Source organism: Hemiscyllium ocellatum, chromosome 46, assembly GCF_020745735.1.
Source record: "Hemiscyllium ocellatum isolate sHemOce1 chromosome 46, sHemOce1.pat.X.cur, whole genome shotgun sequence".
NCBI classification, from domain to species: Eukaryota; Metazoa; Chordata; class Chondrichthyes; order Orectolobiformes; family Hemiscylliidae; genus Hemiscyllium; species Hemiscyllium ocellatum.
Genome location: NC_083446.1, coordinates 7334290 through 7360440, shown reverse-complemented (window position 1 = coordinate 7360440; position 26151 = coordinate 7334290). Strand labels below are relative to the sequence as shown.

The following is a 26151-nucleotide window of genomic DNA, read 5'->3' as shown; positions in this document are numbered from 1 at the left end:
AGACTCCATCTTGGAGGGCACAGCACGGTGGGCGGCACGGTGGCACTGTGGTTAGCACTGCTGCCTCACAGCGCCAGAGACCCGTGTTCAATTCCCGCCTCAGGCGACTGACTGTGTGGAGTTTGCACGTTCTCCCCGTGTCTGCGTGGGTTTCCTCCGGGTGCTCCGGTTTCCTCCCACAGTCACAACGGTGTGCGGGTCAGGGTGGATTAGCCATGCTAAATTGTCCCATAGTGTTAGGTAAAGGGGTAAATGTAGGGGTATGGGTGGGTTGCGCTTCGGCGGGTCGGTGTGGACTTGTTGGGCCGAAGGGCCTGTTTCCACACTGTAAGTAATCTAATCTAAGCACATGGAGGTATGTTGGCTGAACTGTAACTCCATCTCTACAATGTGTCCATCACAGCACACAAACACCAGCTTTGGTAAATTGCACTTTATTAAATTAATTTTCTGTATTCCAGTCATAGAACACGTGACAACAACAGAATATTGCTCCTTTAACAAGGTTATGCTGTGCTTGGCTTTTTTTTTTTGCAGAGAGATTAGGGACCTAAGGGGCAACTTTTTCATGCAGAGGGTGGTACGTGTGTGGAATGAGCTGCCAGAGGATGTGGTGGTACAATTGCAACATTTAAAAGGCATTTGGATGGTTTTATGAATAGGAAGGGGTTTGGAGGGATATGGGCCGGGTGCTGGCAAGTGGGACTAGATTGGGTTAGGATATCTGGTCGGCATGGACGGGTTGGACCGAAGGGTCTGTTTCCGTGCCGTACATCTCTATGACTCTAGGTCATTAAAACAGCAATTCCGAGAAATCTTGGTTGAACTAGATTAGATTACTTACAGTGTGGAAACAGGCCCTTCGGCCCAACAAGTCCACACCGACCCGCAACCCACCCAGACCCATTCCCCGACACCTAACACTACGGGCAATTTAGCATGGCCAATTTACCTGACTGGCACATTTTTGGACTGTGGGAGGAAACCGGGGCAAACCCACACAGACACGGGGAGAATGTGCAAACTCCACACAGTCAGTCGCCCGAGGCAGGAATTGAACCCGGGTCCCTGGCGCTGTGAGGCAACAGTGCTAACCACTGAGCCACTGTGCCGCCCACCAACTATTTGAGAATGTTTTCAAGTTTTTGAAAAAAAACGCTTGTACATTGAAAGGGTTGTGGCCAGTTCTCCCAGCTCAGCTTTTCTCTGGTTTGGTTTGGTCTTCACTGTCTGGTTGTTCACTGAAAGCAGGCAGTCCGTTGTGAAGCAGCTGGACCTAGAGAAACAGGTCCGTGCTGATCCTCCCTGTCTCCACTATCTCTCCTGAAAGAGCCTGTGTTGGAGTTATCCTCTTTTTTTTCGCAATGAGATGTTTATGAGGTTTGTTGCAAGTATTTGTAACAGCATCATTAAGTTAGGATAATCTGTTGGGTTTTTGGATAGGTTAAGTTATGCTGTATTTTGTTTTCCTTTGTTTGTGTTTCTTACAAATAAACCCTCCTGGAATATTCACTTTATATTTGCTTCAAACAACTAGCAAAGTTAGGGTTCAGGCTCCTTTCTTGAAATGTTCTGAGGGGGTCTGGCCTGGTCCATAAAAATATGTATATTTTTATATGCCAGTGTTCTGTCTTATTGTCCAAGTCCTGTCCGGTGTGTAATTCCCCAAGTGCACCAGCATTGATCCTCTGTTCTGCAATAATGTCCCACCTCTATGAGTAGCCTCCCCGTGTCCCCTTTAAGAAAGATCACAAGAGCTGATTTGGGCCACAGATGAGATCCGGCACTAAATGGTTGCAGTGCGATCGATTCAGGAAGGCTTGACCCTTTTCAACACTGGATTTTGCTTTGAATTCAAGACCCGAGAAGTGAAAGCGTAATACTGATCAGACGCAATGTGGTGGAATGGTATATCTCGGCTCCATCAGCCATTGGCTTTGAGGACATTTGCTGAAAGAAAGACCCATTTCGTCAAGGATTTTCAGTTTGAACGCATCAGGACATTTGCCAGAGATGCCAATATAAAGGAGAAAGTGAGGACTGCAGATACAGGAGATCAGAGCTGAAAATGTGTTGCTGGAAAAGCGCAGCAGGTCAGGCAGCATCCAAGGAGCAGGAGATTCGACGTTTCGGGCATAAGCCCTTCTTCAAGCCAATATAAAGGAAAGGGGTTGACTGCCCCGTCTCAAAGGCTCAGGTTAGATTTGAATTTGCGGGCTTTATGTGAGATTGTCCATAATGGCTCCATCCTGCACTCAACTGAGCAATGTAGTGGAGGTTCGTGTGTGGAATGAACTTCTGGAGGATGTGGGTACACTTACAATGTTTAAAAGACATTTGGATAAATTCATGAATCGGAAAAGTTGAGAGAGATATGTGCCAAACGCAGGTGAATGAGTCTAGTTTAGTCTGGGATTATGGTTGATGTGGACTGTTTGGACCAAAGGTTGGGAGGAATATGGGCCACAAGCTGGCAATTGGGACTAGATTAATTTAGGATGTGTGGTTGGCATGGACAAGTTGGACCGAAGGGTCTATTTCCGTGCAGTATGACTCTATGACTCTTCTCAGACAGTATAAAATATTGTGTCGCTTTAGATTGGTATTCTTGGGAATTGTGAGTGCAAAATGAAAGGCTCCAGCGATACTCGAGTCGTTTGAAGGTGAGGAGTGTGCGGTGGGACTCGCGGTGTTTCAGGAGCGAGGGGCCATACAGATTGCCAGTAATGATACCGTAGGTCTGCCAGAGAGGTGACCCAGTAGAGGAGAGCTGGATCCATAGGCAAGCAGGTGTCTCCTCCACTGTCTAGGTCCTTGCCCAGTCCTGTCCTCCTCCCACACCTCCTGCAATCCTCAAGTAAGATGGTGATAACCAAGCGGTTACCTTCTTCTGGTCAATGCTGTGGAACATCCAACAAAGTAACATGGCGCATTTTGGGAAGGCAAAACCAGGGCAGAACTTACATAGCTAACGGTAGGGCCTTGGGGAGTGTTGGTGAATAAAGAGAGCTGTAGGGGTGTGGATGCAGAGTTCATTGAAGGTGGAGTCGCAGGTAGACAGGGTGGTGAAGAAGGTATGCTTTCCTTCTTTGGTCAGTGCATCGAGTATAGGAGTTGGGGCAGCACGCTGTGGCTGTACAGGACATTGGTTTGGCCACTTTTGGAATACTGCATTCAATTCTGGTCTCCCTGCTATAGGAGGGATGTTGTGAAACTTGAAAGGATTTTACAGATATATACAGGGTGTTGCCGGGATTGGAGGGTTTGAGCTATAAAGGAAAGGCTGAGTAGGCTGGGGCTATTTTCCCTGGAGCATCAGAGGTTGAGGGGTGACCTTAAAGGGATGTGCCCAAGGTGAATAGCCACAGGCTTTTTCCCAGGGTCGGGGGTTCAAAACTAGAAGGTATAGATTTAAGGCGAGAGGGGCGAAGATTTTAAAGAGGCCTGAGGGGCAACTTTTTCACACAGAGGGAACGAATGGAATGAGCTGCCAGAGGAAGTGGTAGAGGTTGGTGCAAAGACAACACTTAAAAGGCACCTGGATGGGTATATGAATAGGAAGGGTTCAGAGTGATATGGGCCAAATGCTGGCAGTTGGGACTAGATTAATTTAGGATATGTGGTCAGCATGGACAAGTTGGACTGAAGGGTCTGTTTCCATGCTGTATGGTTTGATGACGTACTCAATAGGTGAGGCCTTCAAAGTTGTTCCAGAATAAACGTTGATAGAATCTCAGTGAAGATTGTGATAAAGTGCCCTGGAAAATTACCGATAAGTTAAATAAGTCACCTCTGGGAGCAGAGGTCGTGCCTAAAACCCTGTGCTACGGAGTCGTTAGTCTCAAGTACCGACTCCACATTCAGGGATAAGTGTTCAGCTAAGTGTAATGCATCCTAATTCCAGACAGCAATGGAGTTCCCATTTTGGGAAACCTGGGCTGTTTGAAGGGCGGTTAGGATTGCAAACATCTTCCAGATGGACCGAAGAAGGTGACTCATCAGCCATTCCCCAAGGACATGCCGACTGGGCCAGCCACGCCTTCAAATGGTGAAAGAATTGCAACAGAATCTAAATACCTTTACAGCATAGCTTGGGGGCCTCTGGATAAAGGAATGTCATTATAGCACAGTTTATAGGCCAGGAAAATAAAGAATATCTTTATACCATGGCTTATGGGACAGCAGGTAAAGGAATATCGTTATACTAGGGCTTTGGGGCCAGGAGGGGAACATGTCCCACCACCCAAGATTCCTAAACCCACCCCCCCACCCAAAACCCGGGCAAATGCCCATGTGTGAACCATCCACCAAAGGAGTCAGAGATCATAGCCATCAGCGCCACCCTCCCTCCAGCCAGATGGGGCCGGCCTTGTCGTGTGGGCTTCTCTAGAAAATTCCCTCCCCAGTTGGAAGCCAAGCTTGCCCAGTCAGGCTGACTGCTGGCCAGGAAATCTGTCAGTGCAAACGACCTACCCTACAGAGTTTGGAGCCTAAATCGTGCGGGGAAACTGAAAGGTAATCCCGGTCTCCAGGCCAATGTAAACCCAGTGCTTTAATATCCAAACAGCAGATTCCGCAACATTCATTTCCTGTGTTTCAGATTTGTGATGGCTGCGAATCAATCACCTCATTATTTAGCAGCAGAAATCTTTCTGGTTGAGAATCCAACACAACATGAAAAAGTGAACGAAGGAAATACCAGCAAAAACTTGTGGATGACACACTGTGGTCTGACCAGTCTTTTTTTTTACCTCAAATGACAGTACGTTCATCTTCAAGTGTGACTAGTTTAGATTTCCCTCTGGGACATTACATTTGAGAGAGCTGCTGAGTTATTGAGACCATCCCTTCTTTGGTTAAATGGTCTGCTCCATCTTTGACATGTGCGTCTCTTGTAGTGGAATTTCGTCCTTCTTCAGCTCTGCATCTTTCTCAGTTCCTCTTTTGGCTCTGGGTATGAACACATCATAGACCATTGATTAGAAGGTATTGCTTTTTTATCTGTAGTCTTTCTCATCGCACCCCCACCCCCCGACTCTTCTTCTGGAGTCACCGCGCCCAAGTAATGTGACAATGATGTTGTTTAAAGAGGATACCTTGTCCTTTTCATTTAAAGAGAGGTTTTAAGACTGAGGTGATGAGCTGTCTAGTTGGAAAGCCAGTGAAGGAAACAGGTTGTGAGACCTGGGGGGGGGGGGGGTGGAATTGCTTAAAAGTTGAAACAATAGAAGCAGCCTGGCTGGGTGTTGTCAAGTTCCCAAACACAGAACCAAGATCTTCAGTTTTTGCATTCGGCAGTTGTTGTTGGGGTCTTGAAGAGGTGGAAGCTAATTTTTTCTCCTTCTCTCAGTTACAGCCAAACACTTGGGATCTCGGCCTACTACAGAGAGTATCTGCTTTCTGAATTTGCCTTTTGCTAAAGGATGTATGTATGGGATGTTACTGTATTGGAACAGTTATTGGGGTTTAGTAGTAAAATAATCTATTATGCTGTTAAATTTTCCTGTCGAGCTAAGTTAATCCAAGTTCCTCTTTCTCTTGTTGTATTTGATTAGGGGTTTAGATAGGGTTGACCATGAGAACCTTTTTCCACGTATGGAGTCAGCTATTACGAGGGGGCACAGCTTTAAATTAAGGGGTGGTAGGTATAGGACAGATGTGAGGGGTAGATTCTTTACTCAGCGAGTCGTGAGTTCATGGAATGCCCTGCCAGTAGCAGTGGTGGACTCTCCCTCTTTATGGGCATTTAAACGGGCATTGGATAGACATATGGAGGATAGTGGGCTAGTGTAGGTTCGGTGGGCTTGGATCGGTGCAACATCGAGGGCCAAAGGGTCTGTACTGCGCTGTATTTTTCTATGTTCTATGTTGTATTTTAACTATAGTGTTTGAATAAATTGTGTTTTGCTGAACATCGATTAGTTTAACCAGTTGCATTGCATCAGGAACGCAGTTACCTTAACAAATAAAAAAATGTTAGAGTCTAGGCTACCTTCTTATTATACTTTTGAGGGAGTTTGGTCTGACCCATAACAGTGACAATCCTTCAGGAGTGAGTGTAATGTCAATGGGCCGGTTCTCAGTCTGAATAGGATTGTTCCTGCACAATCAATAGACAACAGGTGCAGGAGTAGGCCATTCGGCCCCTCGAGCCAGCACCACCATTCATTATGAGCATGGCTGATCATCCACAATCAGTATCCTGTTCCTGCCTCATTCCCATAACCCATGAATCCAATATCTTTAAGAGCTCTATCCATCTCTTTGTTGAAAGTATCCAGAGACTTGGCCTCCACAGCCCTCTGGGGCAGAGCATTCCATACACTCACCACTCTCTGGGTGAAGAGGTTTCTCCTCAACTCTGTGGACTATCCAGTGGGAGTCTCTCTAGACTGTAATCATGGAGTAAAAATCCCGCTGGTTTCGCCCTCCATCTTTCTAACCAAGCATCCTGACCAATGTTCCCACCAAGGTGTTGCATATATGGTGTTGCAGCACCCTGGACCTAACCAACTACACATTGCAGTGCCCAGGGCAGAATAAGCTAAAGGGAACATCAGTTCCTGAAGCCAAGTATAGCATTCTTCTTACTTTGGTGGTTAAAATGTCGCGCAGACCATATGCTGGCAGGTTGTGGTTGAGGAGGTGAGCTGAAAAATGCTTTCCATAGGTTGTACGGTGGCACTAGGGTTAGCACAGCTGTCTCACACCACCAGGGACCTGGGTTCGATTCCATCCTCAGGTGACTGTCTGTGTGGAGTTTGCACGTTCTCCACGTGTCTGCTTGGATTAGGGTGGATCAGCCGTGCTAAATTGTCCCATAGTGCCCAGGGATGTGCAGGTTAGGATGGATTGGCCGTGCTAAATTGTCCCATAGTGCCCAGGGATGTGCAGATTGGGGTGGATTGGCCGTGCTAAATTGTCCCATAGTGCCCAGGGATGTGCAGGTTAGGGTGGATTGGCCGTGCTAAATTGTCCCATAGTGCCCAGGGATGTGCAGGTTAGGGTGGATTGGCCATGCGAAATTGTCCCATAGTGCCCAGGGATGTGCAGGATAGGGTGGATTGGCCGTGCTAAATTGTCCCATAGTGCCCAGGGATGTGCAGGTTAGGGTGGATTGGCCGTGCTAAATTGAGTAGGAGAAAGTGAGGACTGCAGATGCTGGGGATCAGAGCTTAAAAACGTGTTGCTGGAAAAGCGCAGCAGGTCAGGCAGCATCCAAGGAGCAGGAGAATCGACGTTTCGGGCATAAGCCCTTGTTCAGGAATGAGGAGGGTATGCCAAGCAGGCTACGATAAAAGGTAGGGAGGAGTGACTTGGGGGAGGGGCATTTGGAATGCGATAGGTGGAAGGAGGTTAAGGTGAGGGTGATAGGCCGGAGAGGGGGTGGGGGAGAGGTCAGGAAGAAGATTGCAGGTCAAGAAGGCGGTGCTGAGTCTGAGGGTTGGGACTGAGAAAAAGTGAGGGGAGGGGAAATGAGGAAGCTGGAGAAATTTACATTCATCCCTTGTGATTGGAGGGTTCCTAGGCGGAAGATGAGGCGCTCTTCCTCCAGGCATCGTGTGGTCATGGTCTGGCGATGGAGGAGTCCAAGGACCTGCATGTCCTTGGAGTGGCAGGGGGAGTTAAAGTGTTCAGCCACGGGACAGTTAGGTCGGTTGGTCCGGGTGTCCCAGAGGTGTTCTCTGAAACGTTCCTCAAGTAGGCGGCCTGTCTGCCCAATGTAGAGGAGGCCACATCGGGTGCAGCGGATGCAGTAAATGATGTGTGTGGAGGTGCAGGTGAATTTGTGACGGATATGGAAGGATCCCTTGGGGTCTTGGAGGGAAGTGAGGGGGGAGGTGTGGGCGCAAGTTTTGCATTTCTTGGGGAAGGTGCCAGGAGTGGAGGTTGGGTTGGTGGGGGGTGTGGACCTGACGAGGGAGTCGCGGAGGGAGTGGTCTTTCCGGAACGCTGATAGAGGTGGGGAGGGAAATATATCCTTGGTGGGGTCCGTTTGGAGGTGGCGGAAATGACGAAGGATGATCCGAGGTATCGAGAGGTTGGTAGGTGAGGACTGGTGGGATTCTGTCCTGGTAGTGATTGGAGGGGCGGGATTCAAGGGCGGAGGAGCGGGAAGTGGAGGAGATGAGGTAGACAGCATCGTCAACCACGTCTGAGGGGAAATTGCGGTCTTTGAAGAAGGAGGCCATCTGGGTTGTTCGGTATTGGAACTGGTCCTCCTGGGAGCAGATGCGGTGAAGGCGAAGGAATTGGGAATATGGAATGGCGTTTTTACAGGGGGCAGGGTGGGAGGAGGTGGAGTCTAGGTAGCTGTGGGAGTCGGTCGGTTTATAGTAAATGTCTGTGTTGAGTCGGTCATCTGAAATAGAAATGGAGAGGTCTAGGAATGGGAGGGAGAAATTTGAGACGGCTCAGGTAAATTTGAGGTCAGGATGGAAGGTGTTAGTAAAGTGGATGAACTGTTCAACCTCCTCGTGGGAGCACGAGGCAGCGCCGATACAGTCATCGATGTAGCAGAGGAAAAGGTGGGGGGTGGTGCCAGTGTAGCTGCGGAAGATGAACTGTTCCACATATCCTACGAAGAGACAGGCATAGCTGGGGCCCATGCGGGTGCCCATGGCTACTCCTTTAGTTTGGAGGAAGTGGGAGGATTGGAAAGAGAAGTTGTTCAGCGTGAGGACCAGTTCAGTCGTCGAAGGAGGGTGTCAGTGGAAGGGTACTGGTTGGGTCGGAGGGAAAGGAAGAAGCGGAGGGCTTTGAGTCCTTCGTGATGGGGGATGGAAGTGCTAAATTGTCCCATAGTGCCCAGGGATGTGCAGGTTAGGGTGGGATTGGCCGTGCTAAATTGCCCCATAGTGCCCAGGGATGTGCAGGTTAGGGTGGATTGGCCGTGCTAAATTGTCCCATAGTGCCCAGGGATGTGCAGGTTAGGGTGGATTGGCCGTGCTAAATTGAGTAGGAGAAAGTGAGGTCTGCAGATGCTGGGGATCAGAGCTTAAAAACGTGTTGCTGGAAAAGCGCAGCGGGTCAGGCAGCATCCAAGGAGCAGGAGAATCGACGTTTCGGGCATAAGCCCTTGTTCAGGAATGAGGAGGGTGTGCCAAGCAGGCTACGATAAAAGGTAGGGAGGAGTGACTTGGGGGAGGGGCGTTGGGAATGTGATAGGTGGAAGGAGGTTAAGGTGAGGGTGACAGGCCGGAGAGGGGGTGGGGGAGAGGTCAGGAAGAAGATTGCAGGTCAAGAAGGCGGTGCTGAGTCTGAGGGTTGGGACTGAGAAAAAGTGAGGGGAGGGGAAATGAGGAAGCTGGAGAAATTTACATTCATCCCTTGTGGTTGGAGGGTTCCCAGGCGGAAGATGAAGCGCTCTTCCTCCAGGCATCGTGTGGTCATGGTCTGGCGATGGAGGAGTCCAAGGACCTGCATGTCCTTGGAGTGGCAGGGGGAGTTAAAGTGTTCAGCCACGGGACAGTTAGGTCGGTTGGTCCGGGTGTCCCAGAGGTGTTCTCTGAAACGTTCCTCAAGTAGGCGGCCTGTCTCCCCAATATAGAGGAGGCCACATCGGGTGCAGCGGATGCAGTAAATGATGTGTGTGGAGGTGCAGGTGAATTTGTGACGGATATGGAAGGATCCCTTGGGGTCTTGGAGGGAAGTGAGGGGGGAGGTGTGAGCGCAAGTTTTGCATTTCTTGGGGAAGGTGCCAGGAGTGGAGGTTGGGTTGGTGGGGGGTGTGGACCTGACGAGGGAGTCGCGGAGGGAGTGGTCTTTCCGGAACGCTGATAGGGGAGGGGAGGGAAATATATCCCTGGTGGTGGGGTCCGTTTGGAGGTGGCGGAAATGACGAAGGATGATCCGAGGTATCTGGAGGTTGGTAGGTGAGGACTGGTGGGATTCTGTCCTGGTGGTGATTGGAGGGGCAGGATTCAAGGGCGGAGGAGCGGGAAGTGGAGGAGATGAGGTAGAGAGCATCGTCGATCACGTCTGAGGGGAAATTGCGGTCTTTGAAGAAGGAGGCCATCTGGGTTGTTCGGTATTGGAACTGGTCCTCCTGGGAGCAGATGCGGTGAAGGCGAAGGAATTGGGAATATGGGATGGCGTTTTTACAGGGGGCAGGGTGGGAGGAGGTGGAGCCTAGGTAGCTGTGGGAGTCGGTCGGTTTATAGTAAATGTCTGTGTTGAGTCGGTCATCTGAAATAGAAATGGAGAGGTCTAGGAAGGGGAGGGAGAAATTTGAGACGGCTCAGGTAAATTTGAGGTCGGGGTGGAAGGTGTTGGTAAAGTGGATGAACTGTTCAACCTCCTCGTGGGAGCACGAGGCAGCGCCGATACAGTCATCGATGTAGCGGAGGAAAAGGTGGGGGGTGGTGCCAGTGTAGCTGCGGAAGATGGACTGTTCCACATATCCTACGAAGAGACAGGCATAGCTGGGGCCCATGCGGGTGCCCATGGCTACTCCTTTGGTTTGGAGGAAGTGGGAGGATTGGAAAGAGAAGTTGTTCAGGGTGAGGACCAGTTCAATCAGTCGAAGGAGGGTGTCAGTGGAAGGGTACTGGTTGGTGCGGCGGGAAAGGAAGAAGTGGAGGGCTTTGAGTCCTTCGTGATGGGGGATGGAAGTGCTAAATTGCCCCATAGTGCCCAGAGATGTGCAGGTTAGGGTGGATTGGACATGCTAAATTTCTCTATAATGTCCAGGGATAGAACATAGAACATCGAACAGTACAGCACAGACAGGCCCTTCGGCCCACGATGTTAAGCCGAACATTTCTCCTAGCTTAAGCACCCATCCATGTACCTATCCAATTGCCGCTTAAAGGTCATCAATGATTCTGACTCTGCCACTCCCACAGGCAGCGCATTCCATGTCCCCACCACTCTCTGGGTAAAGAACCCACCCCTGACATCCCCCCTATACCTTCCACCCTTCACCTTAAATTTATGTCCCCTTGTAACACTCTGTTGTACCCGGGGAAAAAGTCTCTGACTGTCTACTCTATCTATTTCCCTGATCATCTTATAAACCTCTATCAAGTCACCCCTCATCCTTCGCCGTTCCAACGAGAAAAGGCCGAGAACTCTCAACCTATCCTCGTACAACCTATTCTCCATTCCAGGCAACATCCTGGTAAATCTCCTCTGCACCCTCTCCAAATCTTCCACATCTTTCCTAAAAGTGAGGCAATCAGAACTGCACACAGTACTCCAAATGTGGCCTAACTTAAAGTCCTGTACAGCTGCTACATCACCTCACGACCCTGCTAATGAACGCTAATACACCATAGGCCTTCTGACAAGCTCTATCCACCTGAGTGGCAACTTTCAAAAATCTATGAACATAGACCCCAAGATCTCTCTGTTCCTCCACCTGACTAAGAACCCTACCGTTAACCCTGTATTCCGCATTCTTATTTGTCCTTCCAAAATGGACAACCTCATACTTGACAGGGTTGAACTCCATCTGCCACTCCTCAGCCCAGCTCTACATCATATCTAAGTCCCTTAGCAGGTTAGGTTAGATTGATCATGTTAAACTGTCCCATAGTGTCCAGGGATGTGCAGGTTAGGGTGGATTGGCCATGCTAAATTGTCCCATAGTGCCCAGGGATGTGCAGGTTAGGGTGGATTGGCTGTGCTAAATTGCCCCATAGTGTCCAGGGATGTGCAGGTTAGGGTGGATTGGCCATGCTAAATTGTCCCATAGTGCCCAGGGATGTGCAGGTTAGGGTGGATTGGCTGTGCTAAATTGCCCCACAGTGTCCAGGGATGTGCAGGTTAGGGTGGATTGGCCGTGCTAAATTGCCCATAGTGCCCAGGGATGTGCAGGTTAGGGTGGATTGGCCGTGCTAAATTGTCCCATAGTGCCCAGGGATGTGCAGGTTAGGGTGGATTGGCCGTGCTAAATTGTCCCATAGTGTCCAGAGATGTGCAGGTTAGGTGGGTTAGTTGTGGGAAATTCAGGGTTACAGAGATGGTGTGGGTTTAGGTGAGATGCTCTTCAGAGGGTCAGCATGGATTCGATAAGCTGAATGGCCTGCTTCCACACTGTCGGGACTCTGTGATGAAATGTGACACAGACTATGTGCTCTCAGGCTGAGGAGGTGAGCTGAAAGAACATAGAACATAGAACATAGAAAAATACAGCGCAGTACAGGCCCTTTGGCCCTCGATGTTGCACCGACCCAAGCCCACCTAACCTACACTAGCCCACTATCCTCCATATGTCTATCCAATGCCCATTTAAATGCCCATAAAGAGGGAGAGTCCACCACTGTTACTAGCAGGGCATTCCATGAACTCACGACTCGCTGAGTAAAGAATCTACCCCTAACATCTGTCCTATACCTACCTCCCCTTAATTTAAAGCTATGCCCCCTCGTAATAGCTGACTCCATACGTGGAAAAAGGTTCTCATGGTCAACCCTATCTAAACCCCTAATCAAATACAACAAGAGAAAGAGGAACTTGGATTAACTTAGCTCGACAGGAAAACTTAACAGCATAATAGACTACTAAACCCCAATAACTGTTCCAATACAGTAACATCCCATACTTACGTCCTTTAGCAAAAGGCAAATTCAGAAAACAGATACTCTCTGTAGTAGGCCGAGATCCCAAGTGTTTGGCTGTAACTGAGAGAAGGAGAAAAAAATAGCTTCCACCTCTTCAAGACCCCAACAATAACTGCCGAATGCGAAAACTGAAGATCCTGGTTCTGTGTTTGGGAACTTGACAACACCCAGCCAGGCTGCTTCTATTGTTTCAACTTTTAAGCAAAACCCCCACCCCCAAGGCCTCACAACCTGTTTCCTTCACTGGCTTTCCAACTAGACAGCTCATCACCTCGGTCTTAAAACCCCACTTTAAATGAAAAGGACACGTATGGAGTCAGATACTTCCAGTGGGACTTGCTGTTTCCCGAAGCTCGACTTCAGCCCATTGTCTTCACTTTTGATGGAAGCTGGGGTGATGATGTATCTCAACTGCGAGCGTTTGCTTTGTTGTGTGGACGAACTATCGACATAGGGTCAACAGTCCTAACAAACTGTGCATTCACACAACCCTACAAATGTCGAAGCGTGTCCCGAGACATTTTGGGCATCATCACAAGAGCAAGCCAAAAGATACTGGGAATGTTGACCAGGAAACTGAAGCAATTTTAATGAGGAAACGAGGAATGGGAGTTGGAAGAGTTTGGAAGGAAATTTTAATGAATGGGTCCTAGTCAATGGCCTGTGTAGAGAGAGAAATGCACAGGGGTCAGAGGAATGGTGAGTTTGGTCATGAACTGTAGGGGTAAAGAGGTGATGGAGAATGGGAGGAGTGAAGCCACAAAGCTCCAAATTTAAGTACAACGGCGGAGGACATTAGAATGTTAATTCTCAAGGTGCCAGAGGTGTGGAAAGGGGGTTTCAGTGATGGGTGGTCTGAGAGACAGGTGGAGGTGAGCGGTGTTGCAGGGATGGAAGTTGGCTGTCTTTAATGTGATTGGGATGTGAGCTGGGTAGCTCAGACTCAAAATGGACACCGCAGGTATCATTTGTTTAGCTCAATCTGAGATGGTGGCTGGGGCAGAGAGTTGAGTCAATGGCTAGGGGCATTTGGAATTAGCAGAAGATCCTTACGAGTTGGGAGGCCATGTTGCGGCTGACATTGTCATTGGTGAGGCCACATTTGGAACACTGCGTTCAGTTCTGGTCTCCCTGCTATAGAAAGGATGTTGTGAAACTTGCAAGGATTCAGAAAAGATTTACCCGGATGTTGTCAGGGTTGGAGAGGTTGAGCTGGAGGGAGAGGCTGAGTGGGCCGGAGCTGTTTTCCCTGGAGCTTCGGAGGCTGAAGGGTTAACAAAGGCAAAGAAAGGAACAGGCCCTTCGGCCCCTCCAAGCCTGCGCTGATCCAGATCCTCATTCTAAACCTGTTGCCTATTTTCTAAGGGTCTGTACCCCTCTGCTCCCTGTTTCTTCATGTATCTGTCTAGATACATCTTAAATGATGCTATTGTGACCTTATAGAGGTTTATAAAATCATGAGGTGTAAGGATAGGGTGAACAGCCAAGGTCTTTTCCCCTCAGTAGAGGAGTCCAAAACCAGACGGCATAGGTTTGAGGTAAAAGGGGAAAGATTTAAAAGTGACCTAAGGGATAATTTTTTCACACAGAGGGTGGTACGTGTATGGAATGAGCTGCCAGAGGAAGTGGTGGAGGCTGGTACAATGACAACATTTAAAAGGCATCTGATTGGGTACATGAATAGGAAGAGTTTGGAGGGATATGTGGCAAATGGGACTAGGTTAGTTTAGGTTTTCTGTTGGAATGCATGAGTTGGATTAAAGGGTCTGTTTCCACGCTGCACATCTCTATGACTCAAATACTTTCGTCTTCCTATCGTTCAACTCAGAGAAGTTCTGCCCCCCAAGGACAGAGGTTAGCCAAGCATTCTGGTAACACTAAGGCAGTACCAAGAGGGCTGGTGAATTCAACATACACCTGGAATTCACCTCACATCCTATGTGTGGATGAGGAAGAGGAGGGGCCCAGGAATATCCTTGAGTGACTTCAGAGGTAATGTCGTGTGGGATTGGGAGCTGACGGTGTCGTGGTGACGTTGCTGGTAATCCCGAGAAGCCAGCTGGGGATTATAGGTTCAAATCTCGCCAAAGCGACTTGTGGAGCTTAAATCCAACAAACAAAATCACTTATGGTGACTCGGAAACTTCCATCTAATAACACATTGTGCTCAATAATGTCCTTCAGGGAAGGAATCCTGCCATCCTCAGTTGGTCTGGACTGCATGGGATTCCCAGTCCACAGTAATGTGATCGACAGGAACATGCTCCCTGAAATGCCCAACCCAGTTCAGGGGCAATTAAGGGTGGGCAACAAACACAGTGACGCCCCCCACCCCTCCAATGCCCCCACATGAAGGAAAAAAGATGAAGTTGACCAGGTAAGAGTGAACAAAGTGTACTGAGCTGGAGAGTAGAAACCAAGTGAGAGTCATATATCACGGAAACAGTTCCTTCGGTCCAACCATAATCCCAAATCTAGCTAGTCCCACCTGCCTGATCCATATCCCTCCAAGCAGGCAGGTGGGATTAATTTAGTTTGGGGTTATGTGGCCTGGACTGGTTAGACCAAGGTAAAAACAATGACTGCAGATGCTGGAAACCAGATTCTGGATCAATGGTGCACAGCAGTTCAGGCAGCATCCAAAGTGCATGTTTCCGTGCTGCATGACTCTATGACCATCAAACCTTTCCTATTCATGTACTCATCTGGATGTCTTTTTACTGTACCCACTCCCACCACTTCCTCAGGAAGTTCATTCCACACACGAGCCACCCCATGTATAAAACGGTTGCTCCTCATGTCTTTTTTTAAATCTCTCCTCTCTCACCTTAAAAAGCGATTCCCCTAATCTTGAAATCCCCCACTGTGGGGAAACGACAGCCACCCCTAACTCTATCCATACCCCTCACTATTTTATAAACCTCTATAATGTCAACCTCCTACGCTCCAGTGAAAAAAGTCGCAGCCTTTCTTTATAAATCAAACGCTCCATACCCAACAACATCCTGGTAAGCCTCTTCTGAACCCTATACAACTTAATAATATTCTTCCTATAACTGGGTCACCTGAACTGGACATGGTACTCCAGAAGACACCTCACCAATGTCCTGTATAAACCCAACATGACATCCCAACTCCTGTACTCAAAGGACTGGGCAATGAAGGCAAATGTGCCAAATGCCTTTTTGACTGCCCTGTCTATAAGTGATGCAAACTTCAAAGAATTATGTACCTGCATCCCTAGGTCCTACAGCACTACCCAAGGCCCTACCGTTAATTGTATAAGCCCTGCCCCTGATTTGTTGGAGCAAAATGCAATATCTCGCATTTATCCAGATTGAACTTCCGTGATGTAGTGTGTGGTCAGCTGTCTAAAACGTTGCTAAGAGAGTAAAGGTATCGAGGTCACAGTTCCAGGGAAACAGCTCTGAATCCCTGATGAGTAGTTCCAGACAGGGTGATCTGTTGAAGAACCTGCAGTGGTGGGAAGTGGGAATGTCAGTCAATACAATGGCTTAAGTGTGGGGAGGCCAATATTCTCCAACATCCATGGCAGGTCAACCAACAATGCAAGCTGAAGAGAAAATTGTTAGGTGTTACAGACCTGCTCTCCACCTCCTCGATGGTGTCTGGCAATGGGACATTGAGAGTCTCTGGAAGGAGAAAGCCGGCAATTCCGGAGATGATCGCCATGCCGCCGTACGTCGCCATCGGCAGAAACGCAACGTAATCGCCCGTTATTTTCACAACCGGGGCCACCATCGCTCCTATGCGGGCCATGGTGGTCACGAGACCCATTCCTGTCTGCCTACAGAGGCAAGCAGAGCATCAGAGGCTGTTCCTAGATCGTTGCCCCCATCCCATTGTTATGAAGGCGCCGACACCCGCTTACCATAATCTCCTAGCATTAGCGAGGACCTTGTCTAGTTCACCCTGGCAAGACCCTGGTAGTTATTGCAGCCTTATCTAACAACTTTCTCACCTGGGCTGTCCAGGACTTATATATTTTCATTCCAGTAGCACCGAGCACCCCATTTGGCCAACAGTTAAGCAGGTTTGAGGTAGGTTTCTGGAGGCTGGGTGATGTTAAGGAATGGGGATGTGGTGCAGGGAGATGCATTGAGGTGATGATCATCAGGCTCAATGGGCTGAATGGCCTACTCCTGTTCCTACATACAGCATAAGACACATCCTGGCTTGGACACTTCTATTCAGTGAAGGCCCAGCAGTGCATTAAGGAGCTCCTTTATCCAGGAGACCATTCAGGGAGCCCTACCTTACGCATCTTAACGGCAAAGTGTTTTTGAATGCTGCTCACACTGATCCTCTATCTCAGCATCTTTCTATCTTTTGCCCCAAGAATGTCACTCGATCTCTCAGTCCAGTTTTGATGGCCTCAGTGGTAGCACAGAACAGGAGGACCCACCTGACCACAGTTGGGTAGAGTTCACCAGCGTGGAGGTAGCAGCAGCTGAACGCAGTTGCGAGACATCCCTTCCCAATAGCAGCGAATGACGTCCGGAGGGTCTGCATGTCTGTAGGGAGGGATGGAGAAATGGGAACGTCAGCGGCCAATAACAGTGGACCTTCGATGGAGCAACGTTGCTCACGTTGGAGCCCAGGGAGGGAAATAACGACAAGTGCTGCAGAAACTCAGCACGGCCTGGTGGAATCGGTACAGCGAGTGAGAAACAGAGTTGACCTCTGGGATGGAACTGGAGGGGGCTGGAAACAGGGTGGGTTTCAGACCGTAGGGAAAGAAGATAAAGGAGCGAGGTGAACAAGAGGCCAAGGGAGTGCCAATAGCAGTAGAGAAGCGATAGAGATGAAATGTCGGTGTTAATGACTGGTGTTGGCAGAGGAAGTTGGATCAGATCCACTGAAAGACAATGGCGGTAAGCAAAATGGAGGACAAAGTTCATCTGCTGCAGTTGTTGAACTCAATATTGAGCCTTAAAGTGCTAAAGTAAAAGATAACTTGTTGTCCCTTTGGTTTGCATTAGGCTTTGCTGGAATACAGGATAATAATGGAAGCATTCCCAGACTCTCCCCACTCCGGAGGGTGGAAGCCTAGACACATATTGCTGAGCAGCAAGGAATTATAGAATCCCTACAGTGTGGAAGCAGGCCTTTCAGCCCATTGCGACCCTCCAAAAGACATGTCACCCACACCCACCTATCCTATCCCCGTAACCCTGCCTTTGCTAGGTGTAATCCGGCTAGCCTGCCCATCTGTGGACAATTTAGCGTGGCCAAACTATCTTTGGACTATGGAAGGAGGCAACCCACGCAGACTGAGGGAGAACGTGCAGACTCCACACAGGCAGTTGAACCTTGGCCCCTGAAGCTGTGAGGCGGCAGTGCTGACAACTGAGCCACCCAAAGGTGATGGGTGATGACCCCCCCCTCAGCCTCAGAAACAACTTTCAGCAGCACGTTCAAATGGGATGGTCTGATGGCCAGAGCAACGTTGCTCTCCCTCTGAATACTGATGCTGCAAGATAAGACTCCATTTCCTTGTGCCTCTGGTGTCGTGCATTTGGGATAGAAGATGGTGTGACAGTGGCGAGCCTGAGGCCTGGTTGCCAAAATGGCACCAACCGCGCACACTGGAATATCCCCACAGAGATTCTTTCAGCCCGGCTCCAATCTGACTGGCACACGGAAAAGGCCGGAATGGTCAACTCAGTCACAGACTGAGAAACCAGGAGCCTGATCTTGGAAAGTGTGACTCTTTAGATGCCCTGGTTTCTGCTTCTGTCTGCTCACTCTAACATAGCAACTCTGCCTTACGGGCAGTGACGACTAGACAGAAGGCAACATAAGGGAGACCGGGATTGGTCAGTGGACGCATTGAGGTTGGGAGGCTGGTGCAGAGTGAGAGAGCGAGTGAAGTTTGGAGGGATGGAATGGAGTAGAGAATGTTGGTGTGAGCTGAAGGGAGATGGAGACATTTGAGAAAAATTGGGGAGCTGGGCGAATTACAACATTTGTGTGGCTACGGATAGAGAGAGGCATCACTGGGGACGATCCAGAACTTGGCTGAAATCTAAATGAGCTTCATTAAACATTTTTATTTCAAAACACAAGTTGGCCTGATGCAATATTGACCAATAATATTGAGGTTTTCCAACTGAACGTTGCTTTATCACTTTGTTTTAGCTTGTGCCTGCAATTACGTCCAAGACTTAAAGTAGAAAATAATTTGAGAAGCAATGGTTTAATAAATTGCTTGACATTTTCAGGCAGATTCCTTTGTTGAATACTTTAACACATTGGCACCGAGGGAGATAAAATCTTGGCTGGGTTCCATGGGCTAGAAGTGGCCAGTTGGAGCCTCCGTAGAGAGAACCTCTCTCAGCACAAACATTCAGTAGACTATTGACACCTTCATAGCCTAGCAACGGCCGTGTAATGGCCTCTCTATTGCCTGGTCTTTCTTTGCCAGAGGAGCCGAGACAGATACACCAGAGTCAGATCTAAGCCAGGCTGGAAGCATCTCCTCAGAGATATTCTAGTGTGTATGGTTGGTGCTATTTTGGCAGCTAGGCCTCAAGCTCAGCACTGATCCTCTATCATGAATGCACAGATGCCCAAGGAAATTGAGTCTTGTAACGTCAAGGCAGACAGGGAGAGCAAGGTTGGTCTGGGCTGGGACAATCCTTGAACATGCCTGGGGAAAGAAGACACCCCTTCAGGTCAGAGAAGTGTCCTGTCGATACCACTTCTGGGATCCTCCTGTGCACTGCCGGGTGTTTCAGTCAGGTTTTGCGCCACAAAGTCACAATGTTACCACCTAAAGTAAATCTCCCACATCTTCCCGGAAAGGACACCCCTCCCCGCGTTTAATCTGAGGCCCATTGGAAAGTGAGGGATGTGGAAAACGTATAGGCCTCACCTTTTGGAATGAGGATGTTTGTGATAATGATGCTCCCCGCAAGGATGAGGGAGGTACCTTGTGTGAACCGGCGGCCGATATAACTTAACGTCACAACCCCAATGAGCTTTGCTGGGATGTCCACGGCTCCGAAAATGATCTGGATGAGGTAAATATCAACGCCGAATCCTTGCAGGTCTATCGCTAACCCGTAGTAGGCAAAACTGGTTGAAAACCTGGCAGAGGAAGGAGATGGCTGAGGATGAGTTTGATCAAAGTCGCATATGAAGAGGTGGTGACGTAGTGGCAATGCCTCTGGGCTGGCATTTCAGAACTTCAAGCTAATGCCTGGGAGGCTAACGCTAATGGCTCTGAATCCGCCTTTTCAGATAGTTAAATTTGAATTCAATAAAAATCTGGAGTTAAAATGTGAACCTAAGTGTATGCAGATTGTTGTTAAGAATCCATGTTGTTCAATAATGTCCCCGAGGGAAGTTCATCTGTCCCTGGGCCTTAACCGCTGTCCAACCAGTCCATACTGATCATAATCCCAAACTAACCTAGTCCCACCTGCCTGCTCCCTCTGAACCCTTTCCTATCCATATCCTTATCCAAATGTCTTTTAAATGTTGTAACTGTACCTGCATCCAGCACTTCCTCTGGAAGTTCATTCCACACACTCTCTGTATAAAACAGTTGCCGTGACCCATCAACCCAATCTCCACATCTCGTAAGGCTATAGCCTTCTATCAAGTCTCCCCTCACTCTCTAGAGAAAACAACCTGAGCTTCCCTAGCCTCTCCCTGTAGCTCATACCCTCGAATCCAGGCAGCCTCCTGGTAAACCTTTTCTGCACCCTCTCCAAAGCCTTCCTGTAATGTAGCAACCAGAACTGAATGTAGCAATCTACGTGCGGCCTAACCAAAGTCTTATAAAGCTGCAACATGACGATCCTGACTCTTGTACTCAATCCCCTGACCAATAAAGTCAAGCATGTCAAATGCCATTATTCGATAACTTACCAAACAAGCATAGTGCAGTAGGCTGTCTTGCACATGACGGGTGTTTTGAACAGGTCCAGCACACTGTATTTTCCCTTGACGTTTGATATCTCCTTTTCCATGCTGGACTTGAGGATCTTTGGGAATACACACAATGTTATGACACGTCAGTATTGACCATGTCCCTGTTCCTTGCAGCATCCAGGCTTATGATCAACCCGTGACTCAATCTTACTAAGCACCGAAGAGCAGAGTGGGTTTTGTTGGCTGAGAAAGTTACTTGATGAGCCAGGGAGATATAAAAGAAGGCTGGGACTTCTTCCACTGGAGCGTAGGAGGTCGAGGGGTGACCGTGTAGAAGTTCATAAAATCATGAGAGGTATGGATGGAGTTAATGGTGTCTTTTCCTCAGGATGGGGGATTTCAAGGCTAGGAGGCACTTGAGGTGAGAGGAGACATTCAAAAAGGACTTGAGAGGTAAATGCTTTTACACAGAGGGTGGTTTCCACGTGTAATGAGGAATCATAGAATCCCTACACTATGGAAGCAGGTCATTGGTCCCATTGAATCCACACCAACTCTCTGAACAACATTCCACCTCCCCCCCCCCGCCAGACCCACCCTATCCCTGCATTATACCCATGGCTAACACACCTAGTCTGCACATCTCTGGTCACTGTGGGTGACTCAGCATGGTCAATCCACCCTAACCAGCACGTCTTTGGACCGTGGGAGGAAACCCACACACAGACAGGGGGAGAACGTGCAAACTGCACACAGACAGCCACCAGTGGAATGGAACCTGCGTCACTGGCACTGTGAGGGAGCAGCGCTAACCGCTGAACCACTGTGCCACCCTCAACAAAGTAGTGGATGTGGGTACAGTTTAAAAGACATGAGAGTACGTACATGAAGGGGATATGTTTGGAGGGATATGAGCCAGGAGCAGGCATGTGGGACAAGTTTAATTTGGGATTATGTTCGGCATGGAGTAATTGGACTGAAGGATCTGTTTCCGTGCTGTATGACTCAATGAGTCTACAGTTTAATCAAGATTTTAAGTAGCTGAAGGTAAATCAGGGTTTTGCAGGACAGTTTAGATATTAGGCTGAAGTAGAATAAAAAAGTTGGAAAGGTTTTGTGACAATAAAAATACATTGCAGGAAAAGACTTTCATTTCAATCGACTGAGAGTGCAACAGACAGAGAGGAAATGTAGGATGATGTATTTGCTGCTTTTAAACATAAAAAAGGAAATGTTCAGATGTGCCAGAAATGGAGAATATTGCTGGGGGACGGCTGCCTGAGGCTGGAATAAAGGGATCAAACGATGGATTTTCTTTCATATCCCACGCACGGGTGCAAAGGAGGTTCAGAACAAAGTCCCCATGTGCTCAAAGATGAAACACGGCAGATTCTGGAAATCTGAAGCAAACACAGTGGTTAGTACTGCTGCCTCACAGCGCCCGGGACCCAAGTTCAGCTCTAGCCTCAAGCGAGTGCCTGTGTGGAGTTTGCACATTCGCCCTGTGTCTGTGCGGGGGTTCCTCCAAAGTTGAGGAAACTGGAGTTGAACATGAACCAGTCTATACCGCCCAGGGATGTGCAGGTTAGGTGGATTGGCCATGAGTAATGGGGATGTGGTGGATTGAGTAGGAGGGTCGATGCAGACTTGATGGGCCTGGATTCTGTGCTCTGTTGGTGGGGTGACTTTACAGTCTACCCCATACCACGCTTTATGTACTTTTAAGCACGAAAGTGTACATTATCATTTCCTCAGAATGTTACAAAGTACTTGAAAGTCAATGACGTATTGAAATGGTTTGGGGTTTGCAAAGTTGGATGATTGGGAAAGTTGAGGGAGGAGGCTTTGAGAACTCTCTTGTGAATAATTTAACCAAGCCATCAATTGAACTCTGTGATAAAACGGACTAACGACCTGTGATAATGGCACAGCAACAGGGATTCCAGCCGAACGTGTTTAGCCATTTAGTCTGTCACAGCATGACAGTCAACGCAAGCAATGAAACGTTTGAGAGTGTGCGGCCCTCCTTGTGGACAATTCACAATCAGAGCAGGCGAGGCGTTCAGCAGAAAATGACGTGTTGCACTGAAATAACTGCACCGAGGCCGGTATCCCTTCACTCTTTAGCTACACACAGAGAGTCCCTGACACTGACCCAGCTCCCTCAGCTCTCAGAGTGAGCAGAACCCCGGACACTCCTGTTAATGTCTGTCAGCCAGGGCTCCCCCCCTAATTGGACCAGGTTAACATATCAGTGAGGCCCACTCGGCTGACCCCTTTTCACTCACACACACACACACACACAATTGCTTTTGTGCGTAAAGAGACCTCCTGTTGCTTCTCTCACTACCTCAACAGCATTACATTGCGTGGTTGCTGTTGCCGGGCAGATATCCCAACACAGAAAGATCCCATAAACGGGCAATGTGTATCTGACCAAATTGACTGCTTTAATGATGTTGTTGAGGGCTACAAAGAGATGTTGCAGGGGCTGGAGAGTTTGAGCTATAGGGAGAGGCTGAATAGTCCAGGGCGATTTCCCCTGGAATGTTGGTGGCTGACCTTATAGAGGTTTATAAAATCATGAAGGGCACGGATAGGGTGAATAGACAAGGTTTCCCTGGGGTGGGGGAGTTCAGAACTAGAGGGCATAGGTTTAGGGTGAGAGGGGAAAAGGGACCTGTGGGGCAACTTTTTCACACAGAGGGTGGTGCGTGTGTGGAATGAGCTGCCAGAGGAAGTGGTGGAGGCTGGTACAATGAACAAAATTTAAAAGGCATCTGGATGGGGACATGAATAGGAAGGGTTTGGAGGGATATGGGCCAAGTGCGAACAAATGGCACGATATTAATTCAGGATATCTGATCGGCATGGACAGGTTGGGCCAAAGGGCTTGTTTCTGCACTGTCCATCTCTGTGACCGTATATGCTGACCAGGAATGTAAGAACAGGAGTCGGCCATTCAGTCCATTGAGCTTCACTGCCTTTCTAGCCCCAATGCTGGTCGTTGGACACTAGAGAGGTCGAGGTCATTCAAAATAGCATTGTGGAATCTTTTCTATCTGTCTGCGGGCTGCATCTGAGAGGCAGGATTTCAGGAGGACTGCACTTTCTCACTGCACTGGGAGTGCTGGCCAAGATTTCTGAGACTCGGTGGCAGAATTTAAACTCGCAAACTTCTCCCTCAGGCAATGAGAGTGCTGACCCATCAAACAGCAGGTGCATAGTGCGCTAGTCGGGGAGAACAATGTGTGATTTAAGTTTTAAAGGTGGCACTTACAGCAGTGGTGAGTTTCTCCCCATCTTCCTCCTTGCGGTTCAGTTTTGCAACCCGCTGGAGATGTTTCAGAGCCACGTCGGCCTTGCCATTCAGGATGAGCCATCGGGCTGACTCCGGGAACCACCTATGGGTAAAAACTCACACAGTTCATCAGGGCTAGGTCAGTTGTTCGACAGCAGTACGATCAGTGCTATTTTCTCCCTTTTTTTTGATGTCATTCACAGGACGAGGGCATACCACGTTGGGTCAAGAATCAACCACATCGCTGCGGGTCTGGAGTCACATGTAGGCCAGACCGGGTAAGGATGACGAGGAGAAAGTGAGGTCTGCAGATGCTGGAGATCAGGGCTGAAAATGTGTTGCTGCTGGAAAAGCGCAGCAGGTCAGGCAGCAAGGAGCAGGAGATTCGACGTTCCTGAAGAAGGGCTTATGCCCGAAACGGCGAATCTCCTGTTCCTTGGATGCTGCCTGACCTGCTGCGCTTTTCCAGCAACACATTTTCAGCGGGTAAGAATGACAGCTTCCTTCCCTAAAGGACACCAGATGGGTTCTTCCGACAATGGATTCCTGATCATCATTGCACACTTAATTCCCGGATTCTTATTGAATTCAAAACCTGCCACCGTGGGATTTGGACCCAGGTCCACAGAACATTAGCTGCATCTACAGCCCAGCAATTATACCACTGGGCTATCAGCTCACCTAGACCTTCCCTCCATCTATCATCACCTCCCCCCCACTCCACCACTGCCTCCCCACCATCACCTGGAGCGTAGGACATTGAGAGACGACCATGAGGGGTACAGATAGAGTTGATGATAGGTGTGTTTTCCCTAGGATGGGCGTTTCAACACAAGGGGCACATTTTTAAGATGAAAGAAAAGAGATTTAAAAAGGATATGGGGGCAAAATGTTTACCCAGAGGGTGGTTTGTGTGTGGAATGAACTTCCAGAGGAAGTGGTGGATTGTGGGTACAGTTACAATGTTTAAAAGACATTTGGATAAGGATATGAATAGGAAATGTTTGGAAGGACATGGGCCAAGCGCAGGCAGGGGGGACTAGTTTAGCTTGGGATCATGAGGCATGAACTGGTTAGACCAAAGGGTCTGTTTCCGTGCTGTATGACTCTATGACTATCATTTATTCTGCCAGTGTCAGCTGTCACCTATCTCAACTAGGAGGCCCTTTGATAGCCAGTTGGCACTTTGGGATAGGCATCTCCCCGGTGTTATCCAGCAACGACACACCCTCCGCCAGTCAGCGGGGGGTTGATAAAAAGCAATTAGGAGTGGAAGCCCCTGGGTGGTTTGTCAATTGTAGAAGCTCTACTATTGAGCGGGATGAAGTCAGCTTTTTGTGTGGAGGATCCTTCATGCCCAAAGTGATCGGGTGTGGATAAAGGTAGCCATCTTTCAGGTCTAGCTAGAAGAGACTTGTCAAGTAGACAGTGTGGAGTTTATTACCATTACAGCAGCTATTTACACTCAGTATGAATGCAACCTACATTACTCCAATGACTGTTTGGAGCACTGTCATCCAAGCCCTTGAATGTGTGTTTTGGCGATATTTACACAGATAAGCATTTATACTTATACATTCCTGACCAATTCTTAGGTCTTCATTGAATGTGTTTAGTTTGATAATAAATATGTTTATTTAGAACACCCAACTGATAAATCTTGAAGGCCTTTCATCTTGGGAACAGGAAGAAGGACCTGTCTTGGGCTTTGTGACCTATGGGAAAAGTGGGATCCCAGCGACTCTTCCAGCCTCAATCACACCCAAGGGGAAGGGGGAAGGAGTCTCCATGTCTTGCCCCCTGTCTCAGCCTTGGCAACAGGCAAGAGGCTGGAAACGAGACAGGTGCAGAGGAGGGTGAGGAAGGACATGGAGTCTGAACTTGCGACTGGGTCAGCTCTTTTCCGATGGGGGTGGGACAGGATTCTGGCAAAGCCAGCTCTGCCCCTGCAGTTACCTTCAGGAGAGTCTGTAGCGGCCGGGGCCAAGCAACTCAAAAAGGGGAAGTCACACCGGGAAAGGGTAGGAAGCCAGTCCGCCCGGAGAATTTGGGAATCATTCCTGATTCGTCAAGAAGAAACCGTGACCACTCAATCTTGCGCAGCCCGATTTATTACCATCTGAAGAGCGTGTTACCAAGTTGGGCAGAACTGTTGAGTGAAGTAATTGCCAACTTGGTCACACTGAGGGAATCCCACTGTCCAATGTCCCAAACCTCTTCTACCACCACGCGTGTCTCACGCCATCTAGTGGAAGTGGCAGCCTAGCAGTATGCAGTCAGGGTGGGCACCGGTTCAGCTCAGTTGGCTGGACGGTTGGTTGGCAAAGCAGTGGGACACCAGTGTCGTGGGTTCAATTCCTGTTACCGGTTAAGGTTACCATG

At 48.7% G+C, this 26151-nt stretch overlaps 1 protein-coding gene across 1 annotated transcript in view; it reads right to left on the bottom strand.

Moving 5' to 3' along the window:
* Positions 1 to 4636: 4636 nt before the first annotated feature.
* The window catches only part of LOC132836226 (solute carrier family 22 member 6-A-like), a 37989-nt gene continuing 16474 nt past the window's right edge, over positions 4637 to 26151 (bottom strand). The window contains exons 5-10 of the mRNA XM_060855556.1: positions 23749 to 23872; positions 20466 to 20581; positions 19465 to 19679; positions 16993 to 17101; positions 16171 to 16374; positions 4637 to 4950 (exon numbers count right to left, since the gene is read on the bottom strand). Coding sequence (XP_060711539.1) covers positions 4857 to 4950; positions 16171 to 16374; positions 16993 to 17101; positions 19465 to 19679; positions 20466 to 20581; positions 23749 to 23872 — 862 coding nt within the window. The 3' untranslated portion in view covers positions 4637 to 4856. The remainder of the gene's footprint in view (positions 4951 to 16170; positions 16375 to 16992; positions 17102 to 19464; positions 19680 to 20465; positions 20582 to 23748; positions 23873 to 26151) is intronic.